Source organism: Camellia sinensis, chromosome 12, assembly GCF_055761805.1.
Source record: "Camellia sinensis isolate YWXY chromosome 12, ASM5576180v1, whole genome shotgun sequence".
Classification (NCBI taxonomy): domain Eukaryota; kingdom Viridiplantae; phylum Streptophyta; class Magnoliopsida; order Ericales; family Theaceae; genus Camellia; species Camellia sinensis.
In genome coordinates this window covers 22456188-22468851 of record NC_138972.1, presented here as the reverse complement: position 1 = coordinate 22468851, position 12664 = coordinate 22456188, and the positions used below count along the sequence as shown (strand labels likewise).

Sequence of the window (12664 nt, the reverse complement as noted above, 5' to 3'; positions counted from 1 at the left end):
CTGGGATCATGTCGGTATTCCCACTCACCACTTGCCCCTCTAGAACACTGCATAAGTACCCCTGACACCCTTTCTGAATTAATTTACAAGCCCTTGTTGCGGAAATTAAATAAGGTGGAGGAGTCACTCCATGTCCCTGGAAGGTAGACTCTGATTGTCCCGGAGGGTAGAAACTGATTTGTTTAGTCAAACAATCTATAGTTGCACCATATTCACCTAACTAGTCCATTCCCAGAATAATATCAAAATAGGCCATATCAAGAGGTAACAGATTGGCATACACCCGGATATCCCCAAGTTGGAGTTCACAAGTAGCATATATAGAAGTACAAATCATAGGACCTCCCAAAGGTGAAGATACACACAACATATAAGATAGTTTTTCTTCAGTTTTATCTAAATTAGGAGCAAATAGTTTCGACACAAAAGAGTGGGTGGAGCCAGAATCAAATAATACATGAGCGAAATGACCGTGAACGATAAATGTACCTGACACCACTGTTGCCGCATTTTGCACATCTCCCGGAACCAATGCGAACACCCTACCTTGTCTCGCAGTGTCTTTATTATTAGTAGGTTTAACAGTTGTCTTGGTGTTGGAAGTTGGCGCAGACCCCGCAGAACTTGTAGTGGTTCTATTATTACTTTGTTGATTTCTTTGAGGGCAATCCTTGATCAAATGACCCGTCTTACCACACTGAAAACAGGCTCTAGACTTCCGATAGCACGTTCCACGATGCTTCTTCCCACATTCCAGACAAGTCGGTATTGAATCCTGACTAAGGGTAGAAGTATTTGAACTCCCTAAAGTCTGCTTCTTGTTTGGTGGAGTGGGTGATCCCTTCGACCATTGAGTATTTTGCCTCTTCCCTTTCCATTCTGAGATTCGACTCTGAGTAGCGAGATTCCCTTCCGCTATAACGGCTCTCTCCAACACATCAACGTAAGTAGGTAACTTCAACATGTTGACCTTATCCAGGATAGCACTCCGCAATCCCCCTTCAAATTTACGCGCCTTCTTATAATCCGTGTCCACCATATGAGGTGCAAACCGAGCTAATTCCGCAAATTGGGCTTCATATTCGGCGACGATTTTGTTCCCTTGCCTGAGAGTTTCGAATTCTATTACCTTCTTATCCCGCATGCTTTGAGGGAAGTACTTGTCATAAAACAATTCTAAGAATCTGTCCCATGTCAATCCTTGGTGTACAGTTCTCGTAAGCATCCACCATCTGCGTGCCTCATCCTCAAGAGTAAAGGCAGCCAGTTGCACCTTTTGAGCTTCTGTGCAGGGAAAGACTTCGAATAACTTCTCTATTCCCAACACCCACGCCTCAGCTTTCATTGGTTCTATTCCTCCTTTAAAGGATGGTGGTTTCATCTTTTTAAATTCCTTAGTAAGGGTGATAGTCCGATCTTCAGCATGGAAATCTTGTACTGCCGGTGGAGGTACCGGTGGTGGGGGTGGTTGTTGTGGCTGTTGCTGTTGTTGCCGTAGGGTCTCCGCCATTTCCATAATCATTCTCTCCATTCTATCCAGCCGTGCAGAAGTAGCATCTTCCGTATCTTCTGTCCTTGTTCTCACCATAGCCTACACAATAATCATTTATACATAATAGACATATTTCAAAAGTGTTAGCATTATCAGAGTAGACTTAATGTTGCCATCGCTCTTTCATATATTTTTAGGATGTCATGCAAGATGCCTAAAACTTTTCTAGACATCCTAAAGCTCAATGGTTCCGTGGGTGAGATAGCAACTCGTGCTCTGATACCACTTGTCACAACCCAAACTTGCCCCTAAAAGTTCGGGCATGACCCATTCAAAAACAGACATATAACCTGGTATATATAGCATATGGGGCCTTGACGGAAGCACAAAGTATTAGAAGAATACAAAACCAACAAACTCTATTGAGCTATTTCTAACATGCCAGGATCTCATACATTACATGCACCATGATAGGTTGATAGAGTCCAAAAATATTCCTTAGCAGTACTTATACACAAACACATATACAGACCCAGCCCTGTAGTCGGGCATGCAATAAAAAAAAACTGTTGAAGTTATATACATTCAACCTTGGAAAGATAGCCAAGAAGTAAGCTAATTATCTTAATAAACTTCATAAAATAAGTGGCCTCGTAAGTGCTTGGATACACGAAGGTTGACAAAAGAAACCGGGCGTCACAGGCTAGGATTGACCACCGGGTTGGTTGCCTACAGAAACAGACATAACAGAAAGTGAGCCGGGCTCCGTGAATAGTAATACATAATGAAACAATGTTCAACTTGAAACATGACATATATCAATGCCTATGGAATTGCGGAGGTTACAAAGTTAATCTGATTCTGTATTCATCTTATAACGGCCTTAGGCCCAATCTTGAACATAACAGCTTGACATAACACATTCTTAAATCATAATGGCTTGAAGCCCTTGAACATGGTGGCGTAATGCCCTTGAACATAGTGGCACAAGGCCCTTAAACATGGTGGCACAAAGCCCTTGTAACATATGGTACTAAGGCCCTTGAAAGTGTGGCACAAGGCCCTTGTAACTTGTTGGCATTGAAGCCCTTGAAAGTGGCATAAAGCCCTTGAAACCATACTTATATGAACTCAAGAGGTGTCTCACACGGATTCTAGAGGTGGCTCACGTCGTAGCACTTAGTTCCGTGTAGCACTTTGTTTCATATCATGTTAACTTATATTGAATGGCCGTAGGCCCAGAGTCTTATAGAACAAAGGTATTTTATCTTTCCCATTTCAGTCTTTACATACTTGGAACATACTTGAGCATTAACATACATACTTGAAACATTAATCATAGTTGCGTACTTGAGACATTAACATAGTCGCGTAAACGAAATGCTAATGAAAATCATTAGTCATATGTAAAGAAGATAATGATACTACTACTCACAGTGTTGCGATGATGTGCTTGTTCCTCTCGGAGTGTGCCCTGCACACATTCAACCCTTACAATTTAGTTTCCTTTTCATATCAAATTACTTTCTGTTTTGTTTTACTTCGAAGGAATTTATACATATTAAAAGGCATCAAATACATATTCTGACAACATTAGAGGGTTCTACACGCAAAACGGAGCAAACAGTATTTTTCAGCATAAGCTGCACGTGCGGCTGTGAGCCCCGCACGTGCGGCAATTGGCCCCGCACGTGCGGCCCTGAGGTCCCGCACGTGCCTTTTAGGCAGAACAAAAGCCCCAAAATTGCCTTTCTCCCGCACATGCGGCCACAACCCCCGCACGTGCGATAGCACTTCCCGCACGTGCGGCCATGACTCCCGCACGTGCGGCGATTTTGCACTTCCAGTCCGAAATTTGCTATAAAAATTCCATTCTTTTAGGAGTGTTTTCAAGACTCTAAATTGAAACTTCTAGGTGCTAAATCAAGGCTAAAAACATATAAATTATAAATACAACACACCAAAATTCATCTAACTTGAATTGGGCTCATGAATATAACTCAATTGATTTGGAGCAAACATAGAAGTTCATCCACATATCATCATTCTTGAAGCTCCTAACTTTATACACACATACATAACACACAAAACATGGCATAAACATGGATATCAATTGATAAATAAGGAGCAAGAGGATGGTCTTAATCAAATAACTTGAATTGGTCCAACATGCACAAATAGTAGGATTATCATATCAAGTCTTCAACATACACATGTTTCCAAACTTTTATCACACTTAGCTCATACCATAGCCAAATCTTACTACTTCAAATTGAGGAGGAGAATTAGACTAGGGAAGTTGAATTCACCTTAGCTTCAACCTCAATTCCTCCTTGCTCTTATCCCCTTTTCCCTTTTCTTCCCAAGAAGATGCTATGGAAATTTGCTAAGTCTTACTCAATGAGGGCTTTATAAGCATATATGTATGTATAGGTTGACTAAGGACAAAAATTTAATCATTTAAACATCCGAAATTGAAATTGCACAGAAGCGCTTAATATTACTTAAAAATTATGCTGATTACATATGTGAAATCAATTTCAGATAATTAAGCCTCTAAGGCTTCAAATTTCTGATCTAAGGGTTCTCATGTAACAGATACTTTTCTTGTTGAACAGATAGACATCCATAATCATATGGTTTACTTAATTTAAATTTCCCATAGGATTCCACAGTAAGCATTCAAAATCACAAAATAGGATCCGAAAATATAATAAAGAACATGTACGAGGGTCGGGTTATTACACTCGGTTTGAAAACTAAGTCAAAAAATGCATTTTTTTCACACTTAAGGTTGAAAATAGGCCATCGGGGGCCAATATCGTGTAACAGTCACGAGAAGGCCCGATGAACACCTCAAACACCTCAGGAGGGAGCAATGTGAGTTGTCCAAATTTACAGAATTGGCACGGGACTCCCGGTTTGAAAACTAAGTCAAAAAATGGACTTTTTTCACACTTAAGGTTGAAAATATGCCATTGGGGGCCAAAATTGTGTAACAGTCACGAGAAGGCCCAGGGAACACTTCAAAAACCTTGGAAGGGAGCAATGTAAGTTGGGAAAACTTATGGAACAAATATGGGACACCCGGTTTTAAAACTAAGTCGAAAAATGCACTTTTTTTAAGACTTAAGCTTGAAAATATGCCATCGGCATCCAAAATAGTGTAACAGTCACGAGAAGGCCGGGGAACACCTCAAACACCTCGGGAAGGACCAATGTAAGTTGTAAAAACTTACAGAACTAGCATGGGACTCCCGATTTGAAAACTAAGTCAAAAAATACACTTTTTTCACACTTAAGTTTGAAAAAAGGCCATCGGTGGCCAAAATCGTGTAATAGTCACGAGAAGTGCCGGGGAACACTCAAACACCTCGGGAGGTACCAATGTAAGTTGCTGAAACTTACGGAACAAGCACAAGACTGCCGGTTTAAAAACTAAGTCCAAAAAGGCACTTTTCTCACATTTAAGCTTGAAAATAGGCCATCGGGGTCCCAAAATCGTGTAATAGTCACGAGAAAGCCCCGAGAACACATCAAATACCCCGGGAGGGACCAATGTAAGTTGTTGAAACTTACGGAATTAGCATGGGATTCCCAGTTTGAAAACTAAGTCAAAAAATGCACTTTTATCACACTTAAGATTGAAAATAGGCCATCGGGGGCCAAAATTGTGTAACAGTCACGAGAAGACCCGGGGAACACTTCAAACATCTCGGGAGGGAGCAATATAAGTTGTGGAAACTTACGAAAGTAGCACGAGTGTCACACCCCAAACTCGCCCCTAAAAGTTCGGGCATGACCCATACAGAAACGGACACTTAACCTGATATACATATCATATGGGGCCTGAACGGAAGCATTTAATATAATAAAATAACACAGAAAAGCATCCATTGAGCTAAACCTAACATGCCAGGATCACATTCGTGAGAGTCATTTATTTTTAGACATACCCATACACATACATGACCGCATGAACAAACATTGGTATAGAAAGGGATCATATACATACATTTTAACCTTAGGTAAATAATTAAAGTGCAAGCCAAAATCTTAACAAACTTGACATAAATGCATAGACTTGGTCTGGGAGCCTGGGCATACTGAGGTTGACAACTGAAGGGTGAGCTTCAAGGGTTAAGACGGACTCCGAAAGTGATTACCTACAGAACATACATAATATAAAGTGAGAGAAGCTCAGTGAATAATAGTACATAAACGATTCAATGCTCAACTTGAATTATAATACATATAAATGCATATATAAATAATGAGGCATAAGGTTAATTGATTCTATATTAATTCTTGAATGGCCTAAGGCCCAGTCTTGAAACATATTGACTTGAAACATAACATCTTGGAACATAATGGCTTTAAGCCCTTGAAAAAAGTGGCGATAGCCCTTGAACATATTAGCATTAAACTTTAAACATGGTGGCATATAGCCCTTGTACATATTAGCATTAAACTTTTAAACATGGTGGCATATAGCCCTTGTACATATGGCATGAAGCCCTTGAAAAGTTGGCATAAAGCCCTTGAAAAGTTTGGCACGAGGCCCTTGAACATGTGGCACGAGGCCCTTGAAACATGTGTGTATGAATTCAAGAGGTGTCTCACACAGACTCTAGAGGTGACTCACTCCGTAGTACTTAGTTCCGTGTAGCACTTTGTTTCATATTAATAATAACTTATCCGGAATGGCCATAGGCCTCATAACTTGCACAAATGTATGGACTCAAGAGGTGGCTCGTACGGATTCTAGAGGTGACTCGCATTGCAGCACTTAGTTCCGTACAGCACTTTGCTCCATACCGAAAATACATAATGGCCTCTGGCCTCATAGATCATATAGAATGGCCATAGGCCCAGATTGGCTATAAGCCTCATTCATATATGTATGGACTCAAGAGGTGGCTCACATGGACTCTAGAGGTGGCTCACAATGTAGCACTTAGTTCCAAGTAGCACTTTGTTTCATACCAGTAATTAACAGGTTTTACAGACCAACCATACATATCATGTTATATCATAAACGGAAACAAATTCATACATATGCATTATGCTTAATTCATGAACAAAAATTAGAATTCTAACTTAATTATACCTGGCTCTTCAATAGTGCTAACAAGTCCATATAAAGCATCCTTGTTCCTCGGTACTAAAAACTTGTAATATCCTAGAACTTATAACATACGTAAACTTGTAACAGGCTTAAACTTGTAAACTTGTAACAGGCTTAAACTTGTAAACTTGTAACATACGTAAACTTGTACCATACTTAAACTTGGAACATATATAAACTTGTACCATACTTGAACTTGTAACATGCGTATACTTGTAACATACATGAGCTTATAACATACTTGGACTTGTAACATACATGAACTTATAACATACTTGGACTTGTAACTTTCACAAACTTGTAACCTTCTTGAGCTTGTAACATTCTTGACTTATAGCATACGTAAACTTGTAACTTAATTATTTGAACCACGGTATTATTACCCCCGGGTAAGGGCCTTGTGCTAAAGATGATGTGAATACTTCTACATATATGAATAATCGTTCATTAAGTTATAACGTAACATATCAGAAAACAGAGCATTTCTTGTTATGTTGCGTCATTATTGTGCGCTTAACAAAATAGAATAATTCATATTCTTATGTGGGTCACATAATGATGTTAAACTTTTGCATTCATGTCGTAGATTCCGAATAACTTCGAATTCATATGTAACACAACAAAATAACTACAAATTCGTATGGATTCACATAACTTTCCAATTATTCTGATTCTTCAAAGATGAACATAAGTTCCACTAATTCTTTAAGAAATAACATAGTATGCTTATAAATAACAAAGGGTTAATATTCGTCATTAACAGAACAAGGATTCCAAAATCATACCGACGTACGCGAATCTTTCAGCATTCATGTAAGTTCACATTGATTTCCAATTGTCATAAATGTTCGTATAATACTTACAAAGAACAGAGCATTAGTGACAATAATTATCAACAATAGATAAAATGTACATTTTTTTTGTACTACTACTCACAGTGCTACAACGGAGTGCTTGTCCCTCCTGAAGTGTGCCCTGTACACATATATAACTTAGTCATTAGTTCTTTTTTCTTTCCTTCATTATTCTTCACAAGCCCACCATTAAGCATCCATTTATACTACAATTTCCTCCATCTCAATATATATATATCTATAAATAGAAGATTACCATTCTTGCAAACACAGTATGGAACTTATAATCAATCACTTTGATTTCAAGATAGAAAAGAATTGTATGGACATCCTCCACATTTTTCCAAAAATCCCTGAATGTCTAGGGTTTTCACCCAAAAACCAAACATTTCCTATCTACATAAAGAAACTCCATTAAATCATTCTCTTGATTTTAATAACTAAGCAAGCCCACAAGTATTTAGCAAAATAATTTGGGATGAAACCCATTTCGGAAAACTCCACATTTTAGGTCACAAAAATTAAAATCAACATAGTCAATACCATCTCACATAATCAACACAATTCAACATAAACAACATGATTCAACTCAACATCATTAAATATAATTCAACATAATTCAAACTAAATCCTTGAATCCCATTTCGACATTCCACAACCAAGTTCATGTCATCCCTATCCTTAATAAATTATTTCCCCAATTTTTTCCTTTACATTAAAGCATGAATTACAACATTCATAACAAAGTTCATTCGCAAATTTTAAACATAATTTTCAAACATTTCCAAATTCTAATTAAACTTGAACACATATAATTCAATACCTCAATTTCATTATTCTACTTTCGATTTGGGCCAAATCATTGGGTATCATCATTAATCAACCTAGGGTTTCAAGAAAAATGAGGATTTTTAACAAAAATTCACACTTCTTAAATCACCACTTTTAATTCCAATTTTCCCAATGATTCTACATCTAGGATTCACAATTCATCATTTTAACCCATCAATTTAACTTCCAACATCTCAAACTCTAAATCCCCAAATCTCATAATATGCCTTAGATGATAAAAATGAAGATTTTTGCATTAATATAATGAAGTTACCATAAATCTATCCATAGATGTAAGTATTGAGGAGATTTAGAACCCCTACCTCGAAGAACAAACAAAGGAGCGAGCTTGGATGAGATTCCACCTCAATTTCGAAATTCAATCGGTTGGAAATGTTGACCCTTTCTTGTTCTCCATCCTTGATACAAGATCCATGGAGGATTTGTTGATAAAAGTGGTGGAAATTAAGGTTTTGGAAGCTAGGGTTTCGGACATGGAAGAAGGGAGAAGAAGAGAGGAAAAGAAATTGCAAGAAATGGTCCAAAAATCCCGTTTTTAGAGCTGCTGTCCCGCACAGACCGCACGTGCGGCGCTATTCCCCGCACGTGCGGCTCTGCTTTCAGCACAGATGTGAAAACTTCAAACGGGTATAACTTTCTCATCGGGACTCCGTTCTAGGTCGTTCTTGTGTCCAAATCGAAGCCCCGGAAATAATCTTTCCAATGGTTCTAACCTCACATTCAAATTCAAAGTGTGGAAAAAGAAAAGGACAAATGAATGACGGCTGATCGTAAGTTAACTATTCGAATTAAAGTTTTTGGTCCAATCTTACTTTACCATCATATTACCACCTCAAGCAACACCCCAAAATAAAATGAGGGGGTTCCAAACATACCAATAAAAATGTCAAAAATGAACCCACGTGTCTCCTTATTCAACAGATATGAATCCATAGTTATAAGGTTCACTTACTTAAATTTAATTCCACGTGACATTTCATAATAAGCATATAAATACACATAATGAGGGACTGAAAATATATCGGGAACACATACGAGGGTTGGGTTATTACAACGAGACTCCCAATTTTAAAACTAAGTCGAAAAAGGTACTTTTTCATACTTAAACTTCAAATAAGCCATCGGAGGCCAAAATCGTGTAACAGTCACGAGAAGGCCCGGAGAACAACTAAAACATATCGGGAGGGAGCAATGTAAGGTTTGAAAACTTACGGAACTAGCACGGGACCCCCGGCTTGAAAATTAACTCAAAAAATGCACTTTTTACACACTTAGGTCACGTTTGTTTGGCGGATTAGGTTGGATGGGATTGTTAGTGAAAGGATTGTTAGTGAAGGGATTGTTAATGTGGGGATTGATAGTGAGGGGATTAAGTAAAAGTGTGTTTATTTTGATGATAGTGTGAGAGATAATTAGTGATGGGATTGTTAAATTATTTTTGTATAAAATAAATAAATAAATTATTTATATATTAAAAAAAATTAAAACAAATATTAAAGTAAACAAGCGCACTTAGTAAAAAAAATGAAATTAAAAAAACAATTTTTTTATATAAAATAGATTCAACCCCCTCACTATTTTCCTAATCCCACCCAAAATCTACTCAAACTAATCCCCCTGTGTGAGGGTATTCATAGTCTCATGGGACTACTAGTCCTCTCCTATTTTTTCCAACCAAACATGGGCTACGTAGGGCCCACAGGATTGGTAGTCCAATCCCCCCACCTATGGAGCCAAACAAACATGGCCTTAAGATTAAAAATAGGCCGTCGAGGGCCAAAATTGTGTAACAATCACGAGAAGGCTTGTGAAACACCTCAAACACCTTGAGAGGGACCGATTTAAGTTGTGGAAACTTACCGAACCAGGACGGGACTCCCGACTTGAAAACTAAGTCGAAAAAGACACTTTTTTCACACTTAAGCTTTAAAATAGGAAATTGGGGGCCAAAATCATGTAACAGTCCCGAGAAGGCCCGGGGAACAACTCAAACACCTCGGGAGGGAGAAATGTAAGTTGTGAAAACTTACGGAATTGGCACGGGACTCCCGGTTTGAAAACTATGTCAAAAATGCAATTTTTTCACACTTAAGCTTGAAAATAGGCCATCGGGGGAAAAAATTGTGTAAAAGCCAAGAAAAGGCCCGTGGCACACCTCAAACACCTCGGGAGGGACTAATGTAGGTTGTGGAAACTTACGGAACTGGCACGGGACTCCCGATTTGAAACTAAGTCAAAAAATGCACTTTTTTCAAACTTAAGCTTGAAAAATAGGCCATCGGGGGCCAAAATTCGGTAACAGTCATGTGAAGGCTCAAGGAACACCTCAAACACCTCGAGGGGGGCCAATATAAGTTGTGGAAACTTACCGAACTAGCACGGGACTCCCGATATGAAAACTAAGTCAAAAAAAGATAATTTTTCAAACTTAAGGTTGAAAATAGGCTATCGGGGGCCAAAATCGTGTAACAGTCATGAGAAGGCCCGGGAACAACTCAAACACCTTGGGAGAGACCAATATAGGTTTTGGAAACATACAGAACTGCCACGGGATTCCCGGTTTGAAAACTAAGTTCAAAAAGGCATTTTCTTCACACTTAAGCTTGAAAATAGGACATCAGGGCCAAAATCGTGTAACAGTCACGAGAAGGCCCCGGGAACACATCAATCACCTCTGGAGGGACCAATGTAAGTTGTGTGTAATAACCCGGCCCTCATCTATGATTCTGGTATACTTTCAGTTCCCTTATTCTGTATATTTATATGCTTATTGTGAAATTCCATGTGGAATTACGGTTACGTAAGTGAATCCCATGTTTAAGGATGTCTATCTGTTGAACAAGAAAAGTATCTGTTACATGTAGAATGTTTGAAGCAGAAATTGGAAGCCTTAGGGGCTTAATTATCTGAAATTGATTTTATATATGTGCTCAGCATATTTTTTTTAAGTAATATTAAATGTTTCTGTGAAATTTCAATTTGGGATGCTTAAACGATTGATTTTCGTCCTATTCAACTTTTTATTTTATATTATATATATGTATGCATATGCTAGCTCTTTGACTTGGGACCCTTATATCAATATTTCCTGAGAGAGAGAGAGAGTTAGAGAGGAGGAGGGTTTGTGAGGGAGATCATCAAGGAAGAAGATTGAGGAATTAAAGGGGTTATAAAGATTTTAATGTAAGGTATGTGTAATTCATTCTAATTGGTTCCTCTATTTGATAATTAAGTAGGAAGTTCTTTATGTTGTACAAGTTAGGGTTTATGTTATGGAACAAGTATGTGGTGAATGATTAATTAGAATCATGTTTCTTGAGCTCATGTAGCTAAATGATCATGTGTGTATATATGTCTATGTATGTGAAGATGGGAATGTTATGAAGTTAAGTTGTGTTTGTGAGTTAAGATCAAAGCAAATTGTATGAAGATTGATTTATGTTATAGCTCCTATTTACATGATGGTAAAGTAAGATTGGACCAAAAACTTTAATTCGAACATTTCGCCTACGATCAGCCGTCACTCTTTTGCCTTTTTCTTTTTCCACACTTTTAATTTAGATGTGAAACTAGAACCATTGGAAAGATTATTTATGGGGCTTCAATTTGGACATAAGAACGACTTAAAACAGAGTCCAGATGACAGAGTTACACCCGTTTGAAGTTTTCACATCTGTGCTGGAAGCAGGTCCGCACGTGCGGGGATAACGGCGCACGTGCGGGACTGTGCGGGATAGCAGCTCAAAAACGTGATTTTTGGACCATTTCTTACATTTTCTTTTCCTCTCTTCTTCTCCCCTCCTCCATGTCCGAAACCCTAGCCCCCAAAACCTTGATTTCCTCCACTTTTATTGACAATCCACCATGGTTCTTGCATCAAGGATGGAGAACAAGAGAAGATCAACATTTTCTACCGATTGTATTTCGAAATTTTGGAGGAATCTCATCAAGCTTGCTCCTTTGTTTGATTCTTGAGGTAGGGGTTCTATTATTGGGTTTAGATTATGGTTTATGGATGATGGACCTAGGGTGTATAATAAATGGGAAGATTGGAACAAAAAGTAATGGGTTAAGAAATTTGGATTGTTCTTGAAATTTCTAGATTTTTCTTGAAACCCTAGGTTGATTTTTGATGATAATCAATGATTTAGCCCAAATTGAGAGTTGAATCATGAAATTGGTAGGTTGAATTATATATGTACAAGTTTAATTGGAATTTGGTTTTGTTTGGAAATCATGTTTAAAATTTGCGAATGAACTTTGTTATGAGCAATGTAAATCATGTTATAATGAGAAAGGAAATTGGGGGAATTGATTTGTTAATGATATAAATGACAT

The 12664-nt window shown here is 38.1% G+C and overlaps 1 protein-coding gene across 1 annotated transcript; it reads right to left on the bottom strand.

Annotated features, from left to right (window-relative positions):
* Positions 1 to 220: 220 nt before the first annotated feature.
* On the bottom strand, positions 221 to 1345 carry LOC145803431 (uncharacterized). Its single transcript, XM_082896702.1, has one exon. It carries the CDS (start codon positions 1343 to 1345, stop codon positions 221 to 223), a length of 1125 nt encoding a protein of 374 aa, XP_082752828.1.
* Between the last annotated feature and the right edge of the window lie 11319 nt (positions 1346 to 12664).